Source organism: Urocitellus parryii, chromosome 2, assembly GCF_045843805.1.
Source record: "Urocitellus parryii isolate mUroPar1 chromosome 2, mUroPar1.hap1, whole genome shotgun sequence".
In the NCBI taxonomy this organism is placed as follows: Eukaryota; Metazoa; Chordata; class Mammalia; order Rodentia; family Sciuridae; genus Urocitellus; species Urocitellus parryii.
This window is the reverse complement of record NC_135532.1, coordinates 128,596,964-128,622,911: the sequence shown is the minus strand read 5'-3', so window position 1 is coordinate 128,622,911 and position 25,948 is coordinate 128,596,964. Positions and strand designations below refer to the sequence as shown.

The window sequence follows — 25,948 nt, the reverse complement described above, 5'->3', positions numbered from 1 at the left end:
TCCTATCCCTTGCCAGTGTAGTCTCTCTGAGTTTCATAGTGGTGTTTCTTAAGGAAGAAATAGTTCAGCCAGGTGCTGTGGAACGCACCTGTAATCCCAGTGATTTAGGGAGCTGAGGCAGGAGGATCACAAGGTTGAGGTCACCCTTGGCAACTTGGTGAGAACCTGTCTCAAAATACAAGATGAAAAGGGCTGGGGATATATAGCTCAGTGGTAGAGCACCCTAGGGTTCGATACCCAGTACCAAAAATATAAATGAATGAATGAAAAATATAAATGAAATGAATGAATGAATGAATGAAGAAGGAAGGAAGGAACATGGTCCATACTACAAATGCACCATTTTCTGTAGTTAGTCCTTTTCTTGGCTTGGGTCTTCTCAGAGGTAGAGATCTTCCTTCCCATCAGCTGCTTTGCACTTACTTACATGTTTAAAATCGCTTGAAAGAGAGATTTGTATAAAAATCAACATCACCATGAAAAGAATTACCACTTCACCTATCTAAGTCTCCCGTATACATTAGCATTGATTTTTTTTTTCCTCCCACTTGGTTTTCCAACTTATTAGCTGTTTTGCTGGTTGTCTGTGTAGTTTTGTTCACATTTCTTGGTTTGCTAGCGTTTGGAAGACTGATGGAATAACTTGGCAGAAAGGAAGCACCGTTTATCCTTCCTTCTGATTCCTCAGCCTCTCACAAGTGAAGCAGGAGTTCTACCTTGTGACAGTGGGGTGCTTGGTACTTGTGAGCGCTGGCAGGGACAGGGATGAGCGATGCAGTGAAGGGTGATTTCATTTTCTGCCAGTGTGTGGCCTTTCAAATGAAATTAAACTTGATCCTCTGTTTTGAAGTGGCGGTTGGTTTTTATTAAAATTTTACAGCGGGCAGCTGTAGAGGATATAAACCCAGCAGATGACCCCAATAATCAAGGCGAAGATGAATTTGAGGAAGCCGAACAAGTGAGAGAAGAAAATTTGCCAGATGAAAACGAAGTGCCAAAACAAAGCGATCGAAAGCCAGGGAACGCAGACATGGAGGAGCATTTGGTGGTAAGCAGATGCCACTACCAAGGGTGGATTTAACCTGAGCACTTAAGTAAATGCCTGGTTTATGTAAAAGGTTAGTCCTAATCTGCACTGAGAGAAGGTTTGCCACTCTAGTGGTTTTGAGGCCATTATGTGAAACGACATGCCTGCACTCAGGGTAACAGACACCCTGTGCTTTGTGTTAGCAATGATTATTCATCATTTCCTGGCCACCAGTGCATTGTGAGTGCACTGTTCATGGTGGCATGCTCCTTCTTTGTCCCCAAGTATTATAGAAGGCATCTCCAATGTACAGTAACATGAGCCTCCCCTTTTGTTTCAACAGATGGCAGGAAATCCAGACCAGCAGGAGGATAATGTTGATGAACAGTACCAGGAAGAGGGAGAGGAGGAGGTAGGAAGATTGAATGCAGGAGGCTGATCAAGTTGTTTGGTCTGTCACACCAACCGTAAACAAACCCTGGCAGTATTGACTCTGACATTCCTTCCAGAGAAATGTTCAGAAAGACTTAGGCAGGGTACTACGAAAGGGTGGCTTAAGAGGAAATGAACCATGGCAGTGGAGACTTTTGGTTGGAAGGTAACAAAGCCGGGATAATAGAATCAATCTCTGATTCTCACCAGAAATTTCAAATAAAGCCGACTTTCCAGGAACGGCAGACAGATTTATGTGATCTTCATGAGAACATTTTCTCATGTCTCTTTCCATCACAAATGAGAGCACAAAGCTCTGCACCTTTGAGGGAGTATGGATTGACCCTGTCACTTTCTCTGGGGACATGTCCCCTGAGTCTGCCTCACAGGGATACCCCACAATGTCAGCTGGAATCCATGTTAACACCTGCCAGACATTTTTATTAGTTTTATAACCTTTCCCTCTGACCCCTTCCCTCATAAGACCTTTAGTATCTTAATTAAGTTCAACCAAAACAAGGTCTGGGAAGGCAACCCGACCTTGAGGAAGCCGAACAAGTGAGAGAAGAAAATTTGCCAGATGAAAAAGGAGAGCCAAGACAAAGCAATAGAAAACCAGAGAGCGCAGACATGGAGGAGCATTTGTCACTGTTCTCCGTGACAGAATACTTCTCTGGTATACATGGGGGCCTGGATTCAATTTCCAGCACCACAAAAACAGTGAAGAGAAGGGGAAGTATTGGAACTGTTTTGAATAAAATGCTTTTAGGTAGGATTTCTTAATAACTTCATTTTAGCTTGTAAGCTTCTGGCATATTATCATTAGTTAGCATCTATGGTGATGCCACATTCCTGTGCTCAATCAACTGGCAAAGGCTATTTGCTGCAGCCTTTTTTGCCATGGCTTTCTCCTACCTGGACACTTGCAGTACTTGGGAATATGATGGAAAATGATATGGATCAGGCCTTGACCCCACGTTTAGTCTCACTCAGGACCAGTAAGTAATTCCTGGATGAAATGCCTGGTTCAGAGCCACTCATCAGCCAGGTGTCTTGCAAATGCATGGCTTTATCCCTAAGGGAACCTCTGGGGAGGTTGACCATGACCCACTGAAGAAACACACCCACCACTGGACATCCTGTTCAGGAAGCATGTGCTCAGCACGGACTCAGTTCCCTGGCCTGGGTCTGCGTTCTTATTTTTACTATTTGCAGCTTCACGGAACTAATGCTAAAATCTGTGCTTATGCCAGGAAGACAGAAAAGAGTGTTGCCCTTTAATGGCCAGTGGCAACATCTCAAGTTATGTTCTGTCTAACAGGCTTGATCTTTCTATTCTCTATCTTTTTTCATCCTGCTGTTCATCTTAATCAAGACTCTGAGCTGTCTTATCAGAAAGAGAACATTAGAGAAGCCGCAGCCTTGAATATTAAGACATTTAGCAAGAAGAAGATATTCATCTGGGCTTCTCTGGTAACAGGATGTCTAGACTAATATTACTTTGTTTCATTATGTCAGATACCAGGAATCTTTGAGGGATTAAGAGAAAAGGGTTCACCTTGACTTCTTTTTAAAAATTCAGAAGGGTAAACATAAAAATTTAATCAGTATTTACTGATTCTTTTTCACTTTTGTATTATGATCAGGTAAGGTGGAAGAGAGAAATCCGGAGATCCGGTAGGGAGCAGGGTAGAAAAACAGGAATCACCAAGGCAAGGGGCAGGAGAGGGTGACAAGGCAAAGGAGGCTGTGCCTACCCAGTGCACCCTGAGGTTCAGCAGCCCCTCCCACCAGGTCAGCTGAATCGACAGGGCTGTTTTCCTCTTGTTGCACCAGCCCCAGGTTCTAATTCTTTTGCTTTGTTTATTCCCTGCCCAGAATTCTTATAATAGTGTTTGTCCCAGCTTTCTTAGCCTTCTTGCATAGGCTGCAGGTTGCCACCCTTTATTCAAGACTCTTCCCAGGTGAATGTTCCAAGGAGGCCCTGTGAACCTTTCTACTTCCCAGTGTCACTTTCCTCCTGTCCCCTGAACATCCCTTGTTCAGGAGGAGTTGTATTTTTCTGGTCTTTCCTGAGATGATTAGTTTTTGCATCTTTCCATCATTCCTAGGTCATATTCTGTAGAGGGGGGAGAAAGATGGTTGCCAAATACCATTTGAGCCCTAGTGATAATTCACAGCTGAAGCACTCAGCAAACTGTGGTTAAAATGAGGAAAATGAATTAGAAGCATCCATGGTATTGTTTATAATTGTATGTGAATCTGAGACAATATTTTTGGAAGCACTTTGAAAGCCATTTAATGCTGAGTGACCGCATGGTTCTCATCTCCAGTAAACCTGGCCACAGGGCTGTAGGGCTGCAGTGGCCTTCAGTTTCCTTCCCTCCCAGCCTGCAGCCAAACTCTGGCTGTCAGCATTTGCTCCCCAGGAGGAACTGTATCTTGCCAGTGGGGAACCTGTTCAGAGGAGGAGCCATCAGACTCACAAATCTGAACGACAAGTAGATCACCCAAAACAAGTGTGCTTTTAGGAAATTTGCACTATCCTTGTTTGTTTTTGTTTCTTTTTTGTTGTTGTTGGTATTTAAATCTTAGTGCAGCAGCATCATCTAAGACATAAAAATTATGATTATTGACCAGCAATCCTGATTTATTTGTTTGATGTCAGGATAAAGGGCATACAATAATGTCCTCTTCATATTGCTTACATCCTGTATATTTTATCTACTTTTCAGCAAATAGGACAAGTTATCACATAGGCAAAAAGTACTGTGTTATACTTCAGAATTATCTGAATGCTAAAATACATATATATAGATAGAGTGAATGCTTGAAAACTTGGAATGCTTTCATTGCTCAAACGTAGCAGAAAATAGATTAATCTGAACACTCAGGAAAGAGCAAGTCCAAAGTTATTTGCTCACCTTCAGTGACCAGCTATGTATACGTACCAACCCAGATCATGGCCTGGGACTCCCTAAGTTAAGAAGCTTCTGATGGGTGGAAACTCTTCCATTTAGCATGACCTTTCAGGCAGTGGTGTCCTTCATTCAAGCCGACTTTGCCAACGACTTCCTTGTCACCTGCTGCCTGCCTCATTGGATCCTAGCATTCTTGACTGCTCAGAGTTTAGCCAGCTAGTGCCTGGCTCATCCCACAGTGTCTTCTGTGTGTATGTAAACAAAGGTGTCAGCACACTTGGCTGGGACCCAGTAACTAGTGAAAGCACATTTTAGATTTAGTGATTTGGTTTGTTTTGTTTTGGCCATTTACTAAACTTTTCCTTATCACATAAGGTTCATTTCTCAAATGTCTAAAACGTTAGATTCCAGTGGAGGAACATGAGTAATGAGGACCCCTATGGGAAATCTTCAACAGAGTCACTGCCTCAGCCTCATCGGGATTCTAAAGAGGGTTTGGTATAGCAGATGTCATGGCTCCATCTACGCTATCAGACAGTAACACAGGGTGCCTCTGGTTCTGTCAAAGGGTATTTTAAAGGTCAATTAGAAATGCCACGCCATTCTTTTCAGTGATGCCTTTAAGATGAGTTTGAATTACTTTTACCCCAAACATTTAGAATATCTTATTAAAATAATGTGAATATAAGACTCTGTTTTTATATACTTGTATATGGCTGGAAAATTACAGTGTTCATTTGTGGATGGATTCCCTAAATTAAAGAGTAAATTAAATCAGTGGTTCTCAATAATATACTGATAACTGGTAAACAAGCTAAGTGTTTTATAATAGGTGCCGAGAATGAGAAAACAGGCTTCAGAGAAGGAAGATTATTCCCCAAGCTGGAGACATTCTTTACCCAGCATCTTAAGGAAATAGTTCTCTGTCTTTTTCTATGACCAAGAACCACCTTTTTTTTTTTTTTTTTTTTTTTTGGTACCAAGGTTTGAACCCAGAGTTGCTTTACCACTGAGCCACATCCCATCTTTTTAACTTTTTTATTTTGAGACAGGATCTTGCTAAGTTGCTTAGGACCTTGCTAAATTGCTGAGGCTGGCTTTGAACTCACCATCCTCCTGCCTCAGGCTCCTGAGCTGCTGCTGGGATTATAGGTGTATGCTATGGTGCCTAACCCAAGAATCATAGTGAAGAGTTTGTGAAAAATACAAATCCCTGGATTAAACTCTGCTCTAGGAAATTTTGGATCTTCTCTGTTCTGGGGCTTGGAATCAGTTCTTCAGAAGTCCCTTCCCCACCCCCAAGATGATGCTCATGTTTCAGGAACACCTTATTTAGAGGCAGACAATGGTGATGGACTTGGGGAAGTGTAACCCCCTGAACATTTATGCAGAATGCTGTGTCCAAGCACATTTGCCAAAGCATTTTTTGTTTCAGTCTTAAAAGCATCTATTGTTGTGGGGCAGGTCACTCAGAAAACATTCCAAGTCCCAGTTTTGTCCAAATTGAAGAGTCTTTATATAGCCAGCCAGCCAGCAACTGTTCCCTGCAGGACCCATAACTGTCTCTGCAAGGAACAGCCCCAAGCCTGAGCATTTTAGGATATTTAAAGGCAAAAACTATATCTGGGTTGACGTAGCGATAAGCAAACACATACAGAAGCTGGATTGGGCAAGTAGCAAGACAATGCAATGGATACATTGGTATTTTCCACTGGACTTTCCAGGTTGGCATAGCAGCAAGCAAGCAGAATGGGAGTGGGTCAAAATGACCCTAATTCAGTACAAGTTAGAGAATGGTTACTAACGTCTAGGTACATTGCCCAAGAAAAATGGAAAGCAAAGAGAACAATTTTACATTGTATAAAAATTATTATTTTGTGTTGCCAAGTATGTTATGCTAGGTAACTATTAATGGGTACAGAAGTGGGGCTTTCCCACAGGAAAAGCATTTCTTACATGATATGGGGTCTCAGAGTAAAATGGAGTCTGTTTGGTCATTGCCCATATCACTAAGATTCTCAAACCCTATACCCAACCCTTTTATTTTATACATAAGATATTTTGACCTTCAGAGAAGTTAGTTGAATTTTTCAAGGTCCCACAGCTTGTTATTTTGTTGTTAGAATCATACTTGAAGCCCTCTGCCCCCACAGGTCTGACTTCAAGGGATGTCATTTTTAAGGGCACCAGGCATGATAAGTGTATAGTTAATGTGGGAGAGTTCTGTATAGAAATTGGTAGATGCAGAAAGAAGGATGAAACTAGAAACTTGGTATCTTTGTAACCCCTAATTAAAGCCATTGATTTAATCATTAATCATCAATGGTGTTACTATATAAACAAGGTACTTTATCAGGGACAGATCAGACTACCACCATGTGAGCTCACTGACTGACCTTAGCCATTAGGACAGACATTATGTGTTTCCTGATGTGATGAAAATGTGAAATATTCAGCATCTTGAATTCTGACTAACTCATATTCAAGTTAAGTTTGATTTATAGAAAATAATGGGGACTAGAGAAATGAGTGAAGTGATACCATACAGAAGCAAATGAATCCAAAATGTGGGTGCTTCTATAGAACAAGTCAGTAGCATCAAGATAAAAATAATGGAGGGAAACCCATGTTATGCGTGGACTTTGGATCATGATTAGAACAAATCAAGTGTAAATAGGCATTATTGAGACAATCAGAAGAGTGTCATCAGATGATGCCACAGAATTATTGACTTTATCATGTGATTTTAGCATTATGTTTGTATAAAAAGGCGTCCATTTCTTTTAAAGGTGCATACCTTGACAAGAAATCGTAAGAATAAATAAAATCAACACGCATAAATCAAAGGCATTTCTGTATATCAGCGACAAAACTTCTGAAATGGAAATGAGGAAAAACACTCCATTCACAATATCCTCCAAAAAAATAAAATACTTGGGAATCAACCTAACAAAAGAGGTGAAAGACTTATACAATGAAAACTACAGAACCCTAAAGAGAGAAGTAGAAGAAGATCTTAGAAGATGAAAAAATATACCCTGTTCATGGATAGGCAGAACTAACATTATCAAAATGGCGATATTACCAAAAGTTCTCTATAGGTTTAATGCAATGCCAATCAAAATCCCAACGGCATTTCTTGTAGAAATAGATAAAGCAATCATGAAATTCATATGGAAAAATAAAAGACCCAGAATAGCAAAAGCAATTCTAAGCAGGAAGTGTGAATCAGGCGGTATAGCGATACCAGATTTCAAACTATATTACAGAGCAATAGTGACAAAAACAGCATGGTACTGGTACCAAAACAGGCGGGTGGACCAATGGTATAGAATAGAGGACACAGAGACTAATCCACAAAGTTACAACTATCTTATATTTGATAAAGGGGCTAAAAGCATGCAATGGAGGAAGGATAGCATCTTCAACAAATGGTGTTGGGAAAACTGGAAATCCATATGCAACAAAATGAAACTGAATCCCTTTCTCTCGCCATGCACAAAAGTTAACTCAAAATGGATCAAGGAGCTTGATATCAAATCAGAGACTCTTTGCCTGATAGAAGAAAAAGTTGGCTATGATTTACATATTGTGGGGTCAGGCTCCAAATTCCTTAATAGGACACCCATAGCACAAGAGTTAATAACAAGAATCAACAAATGGGACTTACTTAAACTAAAAAGTTTTTTCTCAGCAAGAGAAACAATAAGAGAGGTAAATAGGGAGCCTACATCCTGGGAACAAATTTTTACTCCTCACACTTCAGATAGAGCCCTAATATCCAGAGTATACAAAGAACTCAAAAAATTAGACAATAAGATAGCAAATAACCCAATCAACAAATGGGCCAAGGACCTGAACAGACACTTCTCAGAGGAGGATATACAATCAATCAACAAGTACATGAAAAAATGCTCACCATCTCTAGCAGTCAGAGAAATGCAAATCAAAACCACCCTAAGATACCATCTCACTCCAGTGAGATTGGCAGCCACTATGAAGTCAAACAACAACAAGTGCTGGCGAGGATGTGGAGAAAAGGGTACTCTTGTACATTGCTGGTGGGACTGCAAATTGGTACGGCCAATTTGGAAAGCAGTTTGGAGATTCCTGGGAAAGCTGGGAATGGAACCACCATTTGACCCTGCTATTGCCCTTCTCGGACTATTCCCTGAAGACCTTAAAAGAGCATGCTACAGGGATGCTGCCACATCGATGTTCATAGCAGCACAATTCACAATAGCTAGACTGTGGAACAAACCCAGATGCCCTTCAATAGATGAATGGATAAAAAAAAAATGTGGCATCTATACACAATGGAGTACTATGCAGCAGTAAAAAATGACAAAATCATAGAATTTGCAGGGAAATGGATGGCACTAGAGCAGATTATGCTTAGTGAAGCTAGTCAATCCCTAAAAAACAAATACCAAATGTCGTCTTTGATATAATGAGAGCAACTATGAACAGAGAGGGAGGAAGAGCAGGAAGAAAAGATTAACATTAAACAGAGACATGAGAAGGGAGGGAAAGGGAGAGAAAAGGGAAATTGCATGGAAATGAAGGGAGACCCTCATTGCTATACAAAATTACATATAAGAGGTTGTGAGGGGAATGGGAAAATAAACAAGGAGAGAAATGAATTACAGTAGATGGGGTAGAGAGAGAAGATGGGAGGGGAGGGGAGGGGGATAGTAGAGGATAGGAAAGGTAGCAGAATACAACAATTACTAATTGGGTATTATGTAAAATTGTGGATGTGTAAGCGACGTGATTCTGCAATCTGCATTTGGGGTAAAATTGGGAGTTCATAACCCACTTCAATCTAATGTATGAAATATGATATGTCAAGAGCTTTGTAATGTTGTGAACAACCAATAAAAATTTAAAAAAGAAAAAAAAATATATTACAACCATTTGGTTGTCCATTTATCTGCCCATTAGTGTTGAAGCTGTACCAATTTTTTGATTATTGTAAATAGTGCTGCTATAGATACATACTTCATGGAATACCTGCTCTTAGATTAGTTTTGTTGTTGTTGTTGTTGTTGTTGCTGCTCACACATTGGAGTGAAATTACCGGATCATATGGTAATTAAAGTTTACCATTTTGAGAAAAAAAAAAGAATAAATAATTGAAAAAATAGAAAAGTGATAGACAGTGGAAGTGTGGCAATATTGAGACAGTTGGAGCCCTGGAAGTATTTATAAAACTTTCATTGAATGATTATTTGCATGCACTTGAAGATTTTCATAATAGAAAGTTGAACTTACTGGGGTTTTTTTAATTATTATTTTTTAAATTGTTGTATATAGACACAATACCTTTTTTTTATTCATTTATTTTTATATGGTGCTAAGGATCGAACCCAGTGCCTCACCCGTGCTAGGCAAGCGCTCTACCACTGAGCCACAACCCCAGCCCAACATTATTGTTTATACAGACAGAAAGCTGCAGGGCTGAGGCTTTGGTGCAGGTCTGTCTGTCTCCACAGAGTATGTTAGGAGGTAGCAAATGCAGGCTGCAGCCTATTTTGTAAATAAAGTTTTATGGAGCACAGCCTTGCCTCTTTGTTGACACCTTGTTTATAGCTGTTTTTGTGCTATACTGGTGGAGTTTTGCAGTTTTGACAGAACTTATGGCCCAGAAAGACTAAATAATTACTGTCTGGACTTCGCTGCCCCAGATTTATGTACTCTTTCCACCATACTGCATAATTTTGAGGCAGTTCTTTCCTACTCTCAACTACACCATGTTTAGTGTTCACAAATTGAACTTTCATTATTACCCACATAGAAGACATCTTTGTTCATCAAAATACACAAGGACGCTTAAGCAATTTAACGTTTCAATTAGACCTTAATGAAGTCTGAAATAGGTGCTTCATTGTCTTCATTCCAATGTCCTGTGGGACATTGCTGTGAGGTTCTGTGACAAATGGCAGAAGAGATGTCATTGGACTACTGATTGAGCCATAGGGTGAGACAAGGGTATCCCTTAGCTTACTTCATCAGGAAATGTGAATATAGAGATGCTCTGTGCCTCTTTCTTCAAACTGTATTATTTGAAACCAGTTTCATTTAGGGGATGACTTCTATATGTCATCCCCATTAGCCAAATGTCTTCTAATCAGTACTGGGGGCTGATTAGAAGAGATTCACGAAGAGTTGGCTCTGTCTAAGGCATCTTTGAAGAGTCACCTTTGTAGGCTCCCGAAAGTCCACACTGTATCCAAAGATCTGGGAGTCCAGCTACCTTGAGGCAGCACTTGATTTGCTCCTGCTTAATTATAGTATCTGCTTACTTTCCATCCCTTGCCCATTTCTCAGATTTTCAACAACCACTACTCAACTCTTCCCAAAAAAACATGTATTTTTTTTTTTACTCCAGAGGACTTTTACTCCTATACCATGATCCTGGTCTGTACCAGGACACTACTTTATGCCTAACTGTGTTCAGCAGTTTAAAAAAAAAAAAAACATTAGAATGACCTAGACCTTTTGGTGTATGTGTGGTTTTCAAACTAGTTTGCAAGTTAGAAAACAAGTTATCTTGTATTTCTGTGATATATGGTTATTAAAGAGAGATTATTAAAGAGAGATTATTCAGTAAAAATTTAGATCCTTTCTTTGATTTGCATTTTGAGATAAGCAGTTGGGATCAATGAAACAGTAATAGTGGTATGCATAAAGGAAAACTATTTAAAACGGATGCTGTGTTAAAACACTAAATGGAGATAGGGATTTAAACTAATTTATTAGACTACTTCATACAGAAATTGAAATGATTGTGTTCTTTTCTCTGGGTATTTAAACGTGAGAGGTTTGTTCTTTTTTTCGGTATATTTGCCATTTTTATTAGTATATGACAAATTACATGAAGAGAATCAGAATTTTTGTCCATGAATAACTCAAGCATCTCAAGAGAACCTGACTTCTATATGTCATCCCCATTAGCCAAAAGGGTGAACTTATTTTCAAATTGGAATACATTGAAATATATTAAAAAAAAAAAGCTGAACCAAGGGCACTATGTCCCATGTTCTGTCACTGATATGCCCAGAGAACAGACCCATCAATTTTCTATTACTTTGAATATAGACAGTGGTATTTTTTTTGTGCTTTTATGGGGATAGTTTTTACATTGGTTTATTCAGTAACTCATTCACTCAACGATATTTATTAAGCATTTCAATGTGCCTTTTGTGCATCTGATTACTGAAGACCATGCATTCTATTAGAAGGTTCCTGCCTTCATACAACTTACTTTCTGTCAGAGCTTTCAGAGTTCTGAACAGTTCTCTCATTTTGCAAAGAGGGACCTATACTTTTATAAGCTGGAATTTCTTCAGGTGTTATCCTTGCAGAGTTAACTCTTATTCAGAGAAATCAGAAACTCAAACAAAAGGTCAGACCGAGAATCTGTCACATTGATCTTCGTGATAGGTGTATTAAACATTTCCTCATCCTTAATAGACAAGTGTGACTTTTTTTTTTCAAATTTACTTCTAGTGTAATTTTGTTCCTGCTATTTCAAATGAACTTTTTGGAAATCAAAACATGTCGCTTCAGGTGTTGAAATGATGAAAGCATCACATATTCTTTGTGGTTTGCTTTAGGTTCAGGAAGATTTGACTGAAGAGAAAAAAAGGGAACTGGAGCGTAATGCTGAGGAGACCTATGGTGAAAATGATGAAAACGTATGTTCAGGATAATATATTTCTACCGAGTGTATATGAGTGTGTGAATGTACACGCATGCGCTAGGTAGGATGTACATATGTGTAGTTGGGATAGGCACCAGTGGAGGATACCTGTAAGGTGCCCCTGAATTGAAGAAGTCCACCTAGAATTAGGAGACTGACCACATGCTGATGAGGAGAGGCTGTAGCACTGTTGCCTGTAGGATCATTTTTCTTCCCTTTCTCCCAAACTGAATGAATTCGCACCTTGTTTGTTTTAGGGAGAAATTGTCGATCACTTGCTCTATTCCCTATTTCTTAGTTTTTCTTTTTTCTTTTAATGTTAAGGCTGATGATAAGAACAACGATGGAGAAGAGCAAGACGTTAGACAGGACAACCGCCCCAAAGGTAGAGAGGAACACTATGAGGAGGAGGAGGAGGAGGAAGATGGGGCTGCCGTTGCTGAGAAATCCCATCGCAGAGCTGAAATGTAGCTGTGCCCAACTTCCGGACAGTGCTCAGCCAACAAATTTTTTTCAAGCTGCTTCGGAATCTGCCTACTGAACTCTAGGATATTTAATTACAAAAAATAAAGAATTTAGACTTTTTTTAACTTTTATATTAGAAATGCTCATACATTTATATGAATATATTTTGATAACGTAGGGTAGAACTTTTATATACAGGCTAATCATGACCAAGAAGAAAAACAGTAAAGCGTACCTTAGGCTCTGAATCACATTTCTCTCAAATCTGTGATGTTGGTAAGAGCACTGCTTTGGTGTATGTTTCAACTTGTTACCTTCCTGTCTTCTAGTTTCAAGGTGTTCTTTCATTTGCCTTTCATATAATACAGGATTGAAAAAACAAGACATTGCAAAGTGCTGTGCAAACTGTAAGGCGGATGGCTAGTTTTACTGATTGCTGCTCTTCTGAGGCTCTTGTGTATAATTCTGGTAGAGTTTTCATCAGTCTGTGTATCTCTGGAATGAGAGCTCTATACAGAGTGACATACAGATTTCAAAATGGAAAGCCATCTTGTTGTTGTTGTTGTTGCAGGGTAAATGTACTGTTTTTCAAGCATTTCAGATCAGTTAAGAAAATGTTTGGTGTTACTTCAAATCACAACTGTTCTGCTTGAGGGAAATCAAGCTTCAAAGTGAGATGCTATTAAGACTTGTATGGCAGTATCATGTACTTAATTTGGTATTTCAGTGTTCAAACAAGGTGTAACAGACACATCATTGTATCCACAATTTTGAAAGACAAAAATTGCCTAAAAAGAAAATCGATGTGTGTGTGTGTGTTGTTTTATACATAAGCACCTGTTCAGGATATTTTTTTCTGAAGTCACCTAATGATATCTGTCTTTCAGTATCTAGTTCCTCACCACAGTATGTATTTCTCCCTTAAGCTCTGTGCCTCAATATACAATCACTTTGATGCCAATTATGAATATGAAGGCATACCAAACTGTACAACTTCATAGGATTATTTTTCAAAATTATGTGGTGAAATATATACACAGTGATAAGATAGGCCCTTGTGGCTTTTCTACTTGCTGGGTACCAGCATGCTTTTTGCTAGTTTAATGACTATGAATTATAAAAAATCCCATAAAATAAGGAAATTAAAAGTCAAAAACTTCCCCTGAAATAACATATTTCAGTTACAAGCATAAATATTTTTAAATGTATAGAACTAGGTTATATAATTCATGTGTGTGGTTTTTAAAATAATACTTTCAAAGTAATAAAAACAAATTTCATTTTCTACCACTATTATATGAATGTAATTTTATTTTTTATTAACCACACTCATGTATGGTTTTGATTATCCCAGCTGAGCAATTGTGTATGCATAGGAATGTTTTGTTCAAATGTATTTTGGATTTCCAATGATGATGAATCAAATCTTACCTTTATGTATAGAAACCCTTTTATGTAATGTAAAATGTATAATATTGTACATAATATTCAGAATACAATTATTTTGGTAAATTAGTTTGTATTTTTAATGTCCCAGTTGCAGTATTTAATTATTTGAAACATATTGAAACAGGTAATAGTCAATAAAGCTCTAAAAAGCAAGTGCTAAATCTTTTAAAATGTGTAATTTCTTATTAGTTTCTGATCTAACATTTTTCACTTTTTCATAAAAAAATATTTTTAGAGATACTGATATGAATTAATGAGTTATAAAATGCCTTCCTCCCCCCATTTCTATTTTCCTTATCTTTTACTACTTGGATTGACAGTTGGATTGTTTCCCCCCTTACATTAAAAATAGAGCTCAAATTTTATTGTATCAAGTTAGTTCTGGGAGGAAAAAAAAAGAAATGGACAGAAAATATATGGTAGTGTCACGTATACACACACAATTTAAAAAAAAATATTAAATCCCCCAAGGAAGTAGCAGTCAGAACCTTTCTGGTCAATGTATGGCACCATGTTGGGGGCCCTTGTAACCAATGTTTACAGGAGAACTAAGACTGAGCTGACCTGTATTAATAACTGAAAATACCACTTGTATTTATCCTGCCAATTAATCTGTGACTTTGGTGCAACTGAAAGTCAAAAGATTTGGTATCAGTGACAATCAGCAGAAGGGGGAAAAACAACAACAACTACTGTTCAAACATAATAACCATTATCTCGGGATTCCAACATGGTGGCGGGCGCAGAGAGATCAAGTCTCTGACCTCTTCAGCTGTGTGGGCATAGGGAGTCGTAAACAATCTAAATTCTGTTTGCTCAGGATCACTAGGCAATGCTGAGCTGACGTGGATCTGGGGCGAACAGTCTGGGCCTCTCAGAACACACACTGAGCCCAGATCGGCTGAATTCAAGCTCCCGTTCACCTGCTTCCCGCAGACAAATAGCTGTGACTCAGCACTAATCCATCCAGCTGAAACAACTGGTCAGCCCTTTTGATCCTACAGAGGTAAATGCCAACCGAGCCTTTATAGGTAGTGGCCACAGGTTTGAAATGGGGCTTGGGAGAGACAGTAAGGACCCACCCGTTGCATTGGTCACCCGGCAAAGGGAAACGAACTGTCACCATTTGCAAGAGATACCACCATGGCAGAGAACTGACGTCACCAGACTGCGGCGGAGGAGATAACTTCATTGAAACCTGCGGCTACAGCATCAAATAAATTTATAGGAGTAAAAACAGTAACTCAGCAGTCAAACAGAACAAGAAGTAACATGAGCAGTTTGAAAAAGCAAGGAAGAAAAGGAGTACAAACAATGCAGGACCGCCTAAATATTCAGGAGGACCTAGAGTCATCAGAAAAATGGTCATATAAAGAACTCAAGGAACACCTTAGACAGATGGAATGGAACCTTAAAGAGGATACGAGACAGCAAATTCAAGCAGCGAAAGAACACATTGAGAATGAATTACATAAACAGATAAAAGAAGAAGTTAAGCATCTTTATCAGGAGATAGAGATTATAAAAAATAATCAAACAATAATTCCAGAAATGAAGGAAACGATAAACCAAATTAAAAACTCAATTGAGAGTATCACTAACAGAGTGGAGCAAGTAGAAGCCAGAACGTCAGATAATGAAGACAAAATATATCATCTTGATAATAACCATTATCTTAGCCGCGGATACCAGTGACTCATTCTTACGAAGGAAAATTATTTGAATGCATTGAAAGTCTTCAGAGTACAAGGAGTGTATGAAGTGCTAGCAAACCAGGCTGATAATATAAACTCTTTTACTGGATCATCTTTGTCAAGCACATTCTAACATCTTGGTAAACAACCTTGACCCTAGCCTCTGGTTGGAAAAATTGACTTAACCAGAGCCAATAATTGGACTTCATCTCTCTGAAAAGAAGTACATGATCAGTTTAGGCACTTGACCCCCAGTCACATCAATTTGATTTCCTTCTCTGGTATTTTTTTTTTTTTTGCTGGAAGGCAATCTATAGTATTCCTACACACTGTAGGACAATTCTTATCCTGGACTACCTGAAAGGACCCTTGCATAGCAATCCTCCTTGGAAGCTAGAGATATTTCCCTCTGTGTCAAAGAGCAGATTGATTCTCTGATTTGGATAAAGAAGATGATGTCTCCCTTCAGTACAAAACCTGAATAGGTTTGCTAGCATTTCACTTTATGAAGTGAAGGTTTCCTGAGCTCTGGGATCCTCAGCTGTGACACAAGCCCATTGTGAACATTCACTTATCCCCATGACACTTGTAAACCAAAGGAACTGATGTGAACACAAAGCCTATGCTACCTGCTGTATCATGAGCAACAAATCCTTTGTTTCTGCCTGAACAGACTAGTCCTGCTGCTAACATTTGGAAACTAACAGGCTAACTCGTTCAATTGCTACGTGGGTAAAACATTACCCTCACAATGCTTTGTATTCTTACAGGCTAGAACAAATAGAAAATAGCCCCTCATATTTCCCCTCCAATGGAAAAGCTTTTGTTTCATGAATCTAGCTTCCAGTGCTCATTTACTTAATTGTATGGAGAAAACAGTCAACAAGTGAAGTAGTGAAAAAAATCTAACCCATGAAAAGAAGCAAAAGGTAGAAGCAGAGATAAAAGAGTTGCGGCATTTTTCCAATCCCAGATCTCTCTATAACTAACGCCATCCCAGTCTACTTATAGGTTGTTTTATGTTATGGTTTGAATTTGAGGTATTCCAACCAAAGTTCCTGTTCATGCAGGAAATTCAATAGTAAAATTATTAGATTATGACACCTGTAAACTAATAATTCCATTCTCATTTGAATGGACGAATTGGGACATAAGTGTAGACAGGTGGGGCATAACTGGAAGAGGAAGGTCACTAGGTGTTTGCCCTGGAAGGTTCATCTTCCTGGCAGCCCCTTCCCCATTTCTTTCTCTGCTTCCTAACCCCGCCATGAGGTGAGAGACTTCCCTCTGCGGGCCCTTACCCCCGGGATGTGCTGCCTCACTTTGGGCCCAGATAAATGGGGTTGGCCATTTATGAACTAAGACCTCTAATACCATGAGCCCCAAATAAACTTCACCTCTTATAAGTTGTTCTTGTCAGGCATTTTGGTCTTGGTGATGAAAAAATTAAAACAGTTGATGAGCAAAAAACTTTACTTCATACTTTGACCAGTTACAAATGAATTTCTGTTACTTGCTACCTGAAGATTCCTGACTGATAGCAGATAATATTTAGCTCCTTCAAATCATGCTCATTTGTATCATGGTACATCTGCAAAATAATGTCCCCCAGAAACACTGTTCATCCCTTTATTCACTCTTTGTTGCTTTGCCTGGCTGATTGCTTTGGTTTCACATAGTGATTCCTCTGGTAAGAGGGGAATTCAACTCACTCAGATGTCCAGGTTGAATCCCTGCTCTGTCTTCCTATAATATTTGCACATCCATTTCATATCACAGGGTATGAAAGCAGCCTATAAACTTGTCTATTTTCTCCAAGCCCTATATGATTTGAGAGGGTCAAGACATACTGTTCATTGCTGTATCCTAACTACTGATGTACAGCAGATCTTCAATAAATGTTTATTTAACTGAATGTCTTATACTTCTTCTCTAAGTACAATCTTGATTGCTTCAATAGCATACAACAAATTAGTGGCAGAGCTAAGAATTCTTTCCAGGTAAATCTGATTCTGCCTTTAATTCCAAATATATGCAGGGTCATTTGGATTATTGTTCTGTGTCATATTCAGAGATTCATGTGTTAAGAAGGTGTGCTTTAAATTTTACAGTAACAAATCTTTAGAGAGTCAAAAATAAGTGAAATCTCAACCACAGAGTCTTGAGGAGGAACTAAGAAACTGGAATAAGTTGATCAGAGAAAGGGAAAATCAGAGCAATTTGTAGCATTGTATGTCTGTCCTTGAAGCTCAATTGAAGGACGAAAAATAAATCATTCCTTGAGAAACAGATGATGAAGCTATGAAATCAAGATAGGTTTTCAAATCAGAATATATTTAATAATCAATTATGTGTCAGGAGAGGCCTGCCAAAGTTGAAGAACAGGTGCAACATCCCCTTTGAAATTCCTTTGACTCTTTTTAGTGCGTTATGGTTACACATAACAGTGGGGTTCATTATAACATTCATACTCATAGAACAATCTTCTCTATTTCCTAGTAATAGCTCCTTCCTTCCACTCTTCCCTCCACCTGATTCCCTTCTTCTACTCCACTGATCTGGATGAGAGAAATACCCTCTGGCTGCTTGGATTGTGGCATGAAGGAAACACATCCCGAGCTGTCAAAAGTCCATACTTTTTATTTATTAATTTATTTTTTATTAATTTATTTTTAACTGATGTATTACAGTTATATATGTACAACTGGAGTGCATTGCCATATATTCATACATACACATAGAATAATTTGGTCAACTTTATTGCCCATTTCTTCCCAGTTGTCTCCCCTCCTCCCTTCACCTTCGTCCTCTGCTCCTAATCTATTGTTCTATTTTCTCAAGATCTCTGTTTTTTTTTATTATTTCTTTGTACTCTTCAACTTCCATATATGAGAGAAGACATTTAACCTTTGACTTTCCGAGTCTCCCTTTGACTCTTGTGCTATGAAAAGGCCGTTGGATATGGGGAATGAGCTCTGTGCTTTTGTCTGCACACCACCTGCTTTTCTGTTCTTTATTTGTAGCAGATCCTGGTACCACAGGAGTGGGCCCAAGACCTGAGCTAGACCAAACTTTTGCACCCCTTATACGAGGTCATAGGAAAGGAGGGATAAATCCCCAAACAGCCTTGCAGCCTCTCGCTTTGGGATTTCTTCATAAACCTGGATGAGAGAAATACCCTCCGGCTGCTTGGATTGTGGCAGGAAGCAAACACATCCGGAGCTGTCATGAGTCCATACTTTTATTCTCATAGAGAAAACCCAATTGCAGCAGGAAAACATTAGGCCATCACAGAAAAAAGGAGCAGGAATGTGGAAAAGGAGGAGGAGAAAAACATGGTAGGAAAATGAGAAACAAGAGACACAAGAAAGTGAATCATATTCAGATTCCCAGGGTCTGACGTCATTTGACTATTTGCCAATAAATTCCCAGCTCCCCCTCCCCACCCCACCCCTTTTTTTCTTAAGCTAGTTTAAGATTCTTAAACAGACTAAAGAAAATTGAGTTCAGCACTATTTTTTTTATGAGGAAGAATAATATTAGCCTGACAAAGGTGCCGCAGTCTGGCTGGGCACAAAATCACAAGCCACTCACAGCCTGTTTTTCTGATCAGTTTTATTTTTTGACTGTGGAGTTTTTAAACATTGCAATGGAGATTTCACCTAGATAAAGCTACAAGGCCTTTACTATTGTCTTATGTGTTGTACGTTTGTGTGCACTCTTGTGTTTTGTATTGTATGTCTGTATGTGCGTATGTCCATAGATCATATATGAGGAGCTCTCATGAAAAAATGGATCTGAATTTTTTTATTTACGTGATTTAAATGGTTTAATTTAAATTAGGTAAACAGCTGTTAAGGATTGTTTTTAAAGGAGGTTAACAGATCTGTTTACTTTCACCTTTCCTTTTCATTATATTTAATAATTCTGTTCAGGATAATGTCTCTTTGGCATCATTGCCAGAATTCCTATCTTCATCCCAGTGCCGGTGAAGACAAAGATAAAACCAAACTACAGCTTCTATGATAGCTATCACAGTAAACTGTATAAACTGATGCATCAATGAATATAACTCAACAAGTAATGCTCAATCAAGGAGTCGACTTACTTTGGGAGGAAATGGACATATTATAGACTCCTCTGCTTTGAACTGCTTGCAGAACTTGCCTGGACTATGTATCACTTGTATGCATTGTGAACTATTGTTTGGTGCAGTGAATTGTGGTAGTGCTGGCATATCTTTGCTGATGGTGTCACCAGTGATGCAATTTTTCCAAAGGAGCCGTCAATTGGCTTGGTGTCGTGGCATTTCTGTATCCTCCTCCCTTCTGCTAGTGATGGTCTAAAATCTGGGGGCCAACAGAGGTGAGGCAAAGAACCTCACCCCCCACTGGTGCATAGGCCTATCCACAAGTATGGCTGTATGCTGGACCAGTAGTCTGTGACGGGTATGATCCAATTGCAATGGTATCAACCTAAGACAGTTGGCTGACGCCTAGAGGCCTAGAGGTCAGTTCATCCCATGACAGGTAAGAACCATATGTTGAACTGGACAACCTACCAGGCATGATCCCTAAGCCACATTTGCTTGTTGTTTAATTAATCAGAAGAGGGGAGATGCTGAGAGCCATAGCTAAGTAAGAATGACACATGGCAATTTCCTTGTCAGCCTACCCCATGTTGCTTAGAGGGAGGACTCTCCATTGTGGAAATGGGCTTGCCTTGGACCCAGGTCATTTGCAGTGACATTGCATGTATGTTTGAGTAAGGTGACCCTGCTCAAGGACCAGGGTGGATGCAGGTTTAGGGAGGATCCTGCTGGATTAGGGTGGGTCCAGGTTTAGGGTGTATCCTGCTGAGAATAGGGAGTATCCCGATCCTTGGGTTTAGGGCGGTTCCAGGTTTAAGGTGGACCCTGCTGGGAATAGGGCGTATCCTGCTGCCTCAGGCATCCGCCCTCTCCTTCAGTTCCCGGGATTCAGAGAGTATTTTGGGATGCAGAGCCCAGTGGATTGGTGGATTTTCCCCAGAACGTGCATGTAGAGTGCCAGTGGATTTCCCCAGAACGTGCATGTAGAATGCTGGTGACAGTTCGGGAGTAAAGAGCTGCTGTTTGAATCTACAAGGCTGTGAGTGACTCGTGATTTTGTGCCCAGCCAGACTGTGGCACAAAGGAAATACTTTTGACTAACTTTTTAGTCATATTAACCCAAACATAGCAAATTTAAGTAAATGATTGCACGCCTTAAAAACAAACAAACATGGTTTTCCTCTTTGATCTGCCTTTGAGGCCCAGAGAATATGTAATAAAAGCTTAGGGATTATCCTAATGAAGTTAGGAATACTCATGTATCCCCATTCACTAATCTATACCAAAGATTGACAATTTGGGGGGACCAGGTAGTAACTCTGTTAGTCTGTTCGGGCCATAGGTCTTCTCTTGAACTTACTCAGATCTACTGTTGTACAATGAAAACTACCCAAAACAACATACAAGGGAGTGAGCGTGGCTATGTTCCAATAAAACTTTATTTATATAAACAGAAAAAAATAAAAAACTGGATTTGGCCTGCAGACTACATGGTCCAAATGCTTGCTGTAAAAACAATTATTTCAATAGAATATAGAGGATTCTGAGACATTCGGGTATTAAAGCTTTCTGGTTCTTTGCTCTGATCCCTTCTATTTTCATTTGACAAATCCTCAACATTATCTTAGCTTCTACATTTGTACACTATTTTAAGTAATTGGAAATGAAATACTTTTGTCCTTTACCATCTTGTCTGATCTTGTTCTCTCCATTCCCTGTATGTTACTAATGGAGCTTGAAATTAAATGTCATTTCTGTTTATCTGTTAACACATTTCTGTTTATCCATTAACACATACATAGCATTTCCCATAAAGTACATGTCTTCTAAAGAACTGGTTCATTGAAAAACATGGGCTTGAACAAGATGAGATGACATCTTTTGATCTGCTGTGTTCTTTCTTCTTTTAAGATCCGATTACAATGGGTGACCATTAATATATTAGAGTCAAATTTGTAGTCTCGGCTTTAAGAGGTTTTTTTGTTAGTTTTTTTCTTGCTGGTTTTTTTTTTTTTTTGTAAGTATCGGATTCCTTTTAAATTCATACATCCCCGCATATTTACTCTTTTTTTTTCCCACAAAGATGATCAAAACACCTTTTATGTTCCCTTACCCTTGCTACTTATCATTTATGGTGGTTTTTATAGTCTTCCCTTTAAGAGGTTGAGACTATTCCCCTTCCCTTGAGTGTGGACTAAGTCACTGACCTCCAACAAATAAATTTAATCAAAGTAATTGTGGGACTCAGAGATTTGATTGTATAATAAAATTGTGTCTTCTGTGCTGTGTCTCTTGGGTCACTCACTCTGGAAGAAGTCAGGGACCATGTCATGAGAATATTCCAACAGCCTTATGATGATACCAACATCTATGCGGCAAGGAATTGAGGACTCTGTCCAGCAACCAGGGAGGAACTGAGGCCTCCTGCTAGTAAGAGTGAGCCTGGAGCAAGCCTTCAGATGATTACAACCTGATTGTAGCCTCATGAAAAACTCTGAGCAAGAACTACTTAGATAAGTCATCCCAGATTCCTGGCCCACACAAAACACCAGATGATAAAGTTTACTTTTTTAAGTGTTGCAATAACTGGGTATGCAGCAATAGATAACTACAACATCTTCTAAGCAGTGCTTATGACTTAAAAGGGAGATGTCAGCTATAAAGATGATGTGCAGCTGCCTGGTGTACCTGGGCATCTGGCCAGCTGCTCTGCTGGAAGCCAGGCTTGGATGTGTTGGTGAGGGAAGACAGAATTCAACCTAATGAAATGAATAAGCCAATTTATTTGTTAAGATTTTAGATGATTTTTAAAAGATATTATTAGTACACTCTCCACCTTGGTTATTCATGTGAAAAGGTTTAAAATAGGGATGCCTAGGACTTAATCCCAGAGTTGCTGGATCAATTGCTTTGGGGGTGCAGTCTGGACATTAGGAATTTTAAATTTCCTTAGATGACTCTAAGGTATGGCCAAGGCTGGGAGCTACTGCTTTATAAGAAGTTGAAAGGACTAATGTTCCCACCTCACCATCTCTCCATCAGATGGTCATTAAATAAAACCAAATCTCAAACCAAATCTGCAAAGAAAATATTCACAGGCCAATGGAAAAAGACATCTAAAGTCTTATGAAAGCTCACTGAAGTCACAACACCTTGTTTTTCGGGGCGCATTCTAGAAATCATTAGTCATGAAGGATTTGCTCAGGACATATCCTATAATATTCCAGGAACAAAGTTCTGCAAGACTTCTGGTCATACCCTATGCCTTTGTCTGCCCTTCTGCAAGAGTGATGGACACACTAGATCCTCATTCCACTTGGTGAGAGGGTGGTGGTACCTGTACAATGCTCCCTCCAGCTCACCCACAATGTTGAACACAATCCTCCCTGCCCCAGGCCTATAAGACAATGTCCAGTGAGACAATGCTAATTTGAGATGCAGAGTGGGGAAGTGCCTGTGGCAGCTGCTTCTGGAATCTGAACTCTGGGGAGAGCCCCAGTTTCTCAATCCTGCTTGCATATCAGAATCACTGGGAAAACTTTTGCAAAAGATCCCAGCCTCCTCCATTCCAGTTTATCTAAGAAGCTCTAAGGGCAGAATTTTGGGCACGGACATTTTTCAAAAGCTTCCCCCAAAATCATGCTTGCCAAGGGAAGGGGTTATGGGGACATTTTGATTTGGAAAGGGTAGAACACACAAAGGAGTTTGGGGGAGCTACTTTCTGATTGTGAGGGTACTTATATAAATCTATGCCATCTATTAAGACTCACAAAACTGCACAGTAAATGAGAATAAAGGGTTCATTGTATTGTATGATAATTTGAAAAGTAAAATAATATAACCATTAAATTTTTTATAAAAGCCCTCGGATGATTTTAGTGTTCTGCCAGGGTTGAGTCACTGATTTGCTCCATCAAAGACTGATCAACCATCCCTAGGGGGTGAATTCATAATTAAGGTACTTTCCATGTCGACTTCCTGAGTGAACTAACCTCCTGTATCCACACCGACACCCACATCCTTGTATATAATACTTCAGTCTATGCAAAGTATCTTAAAATAAATTACAAATGCTGTAAAAGTGAGATATTGCTGTCTTTCACACATTCTCACTGGGGATTTCAGAATATTGCAGTGGGGAATTTGCACGAGTCAATAGTTCTATTAATCTCTTGCTCTTTGAGAAAAAAAATCATAATGGGATTGCTTTGCCTCTAAACAATGTTTCTCGAACCTATACACTGTGGCTTTTATAGAATAACAAAGAATCCCCAAAGGAGAGCATTTTGGCAGTTTAATTAGTTTCTATTGTGACTAGAACTACAGGAAGAAATAAATATACCATGACTCAGTGTATAAGAATATGTGTATATATTATATAAATGAACTAAAATTTCAAGAAACAATGCTCAGTCATGGGTCAGAATATGGCGATGCACTAGGGTAAACAAATCATGGTTGTTGTGCTCTAATAGTAGTATCAGGCATCTGTGTTTCTTCCTGATGTGGCAAGGAGACACCTTTGGATCCCTGGCAACACCATGCACTAGCTTTCCAAATATCTTAGTCTGAAGATGCCCCTCTGTGTTCTCTAGTAAAATGGGAATAACCTAAGCAATGTTCATGCTAGAGCTGGGGTCCCTGAATCTTCATCTGACTCATTCGACTCCCAGGTTTCTCTTCCCTCCTTCCACATCAAGTCTCATTGAGCAAGAGGATGGGTGTGGAACAGAAGCCATAAACTATTTCTTAGCTTAGAGGCCAGAAGACAACCTGGTTTCATCATCATCTCCCCCCCCCGACCTTCTTGCAGTACTGAGGATTGAATCCAGTGTTACTTTACCACTGAGCTACATTCACAGTACTTTTATCAATTTTTTAAATTTTTATTTTGAGATAGAATCTCATTATGTTGTTGAGGCTGGCCTCAAAAATGCAATCCTCCTGTCTGAGCCTCCTGATTAGCTGGGGTTATAGGCATGGGCCACCACACCTAGCCATCTTCTTCCTTTGAATGATATTATGTAGTAGCAGGGCCTTATCAGAGCTTTAAATAAACGAAATATTTAAAGATCTCCAGAACAGTATAAATTCTTTAATCTCCATTGATTTGAAACACACCAACTAGAGGCAGAAGAATAAATTAATTAGTCTAGCCAAAGAAAACAGAATAATAATCTAAGTTGATCTGCCTCATCCACCACTTACTTTTAAATAATCAAGCAGATTTTGCTTTCATAGATTCCACTTAGAGAAAATAAATAGCATATTAGGGAAAATAAAATGACCATCCAAGGTAAATAAAGTGTCATGCAAACACTCTCTATAGAAGGACATGTCCGCACAGCCCTGGTTGAATTCTTGACTGCTCACTCACATCCAAGGTATCCCAGGCAAATCTGGACCTAACAACTCAGCAATTATTGATTTTTCACTAGGGCACTTCATGAAAATCAATAGAGGCATGGAAATACTATGTTCTACTTACATAAATATAAACCATGCAAAATGCAGGTGAAACCAAGAAGTATCATGGTAATGCAAAAGCAGCCACTTCATTCAGGCTTTGGTTTCTGGTATTTATTTAGTTATTATTTATTATTTCTGCTATCCTGGGCAGAGTCAGGGAAAAGATGTTGTCCCACAGCAGCCATGTCTGCTATTTGCTCATAGTGTGGACAATACAGTTCAAAATCACAAATGTGCTGTTAAGCCAAGTGTCTATTGAAGACCAGACACTTTTTGTGAGACACATAGGAACACATTATATGCTTCATACCAATTTTGTGGTTAAGTTTGGGCTTTCCGTAATTGGAAACTCTGTGATGGTTTCTAGGTTGCAAAAGCTAGTGAAGAAGCTGCTTTGTTGAGATGGCTAAAGAGCACTCATTCATACATATTTAATAAGAACAAAACTAGTTTGGAAGAAAAATCACCTATAGCATAAACTTAGAAAGGAAAAAATGTCAGTATCTAACCTGAAAATAATACTTTTAAAAAATATTTTTTTGTTGTAGATGGACACAATGCCTTTATTTTATTTATTTATTTTTATGGGATGCTGAGGATCGAACCCAGTGTCTCACACATGCTAGGCAAGTGCTCTATCACTGAGCCACAACCTCAGCACTGAAAACAATACATTTAATCTCCCTGGGGACAATG

At 39.1% G+C, this 25,948-nt stretch overlaps 1 protein-coding gene across 3 annotated transcripts in view; it reads left to right on the top strand.

Moving 5' to 3' along the window:
• Positions 1 to 14,142, top strand: part of Golim4 (golgi integral membrane protein 4) — a 78,797-nt gene extending 64,655 nt beyond the window's left edge. For 2 of the 3 annotated variants that reach the window (XM_026403657.2, XM_026403654.2), the window contains 4 exons: positions 881 to 1,048; positions 1,371 to 1,439; positions 12,000 to 12,080; positions 12,410 to 14,142. In XM_026403657.2, the coding sequence (XP_026259442.1) occupies positions 881 to 1,048; positions 1,371 to 1,439; positions 12,000 to 12,080; positions 12,410 to 12,556 (465 nt within the window). In that variant the 3' untranslated portion in view covers positions 12,557 to 14,142. The remainder of the gene's footprint in view (positions 1 to 880; positions 1,049 to 1,370; positions 1,440 to 11,999; positions 12,081 to 12,409) is intronic. The other variant, XM_026403656.2, reaches the window with a different exon arrangement.
• The last annotated feature ends 11,806 nt before the right edge of the window (positions 14,143 to 25,948 follow it).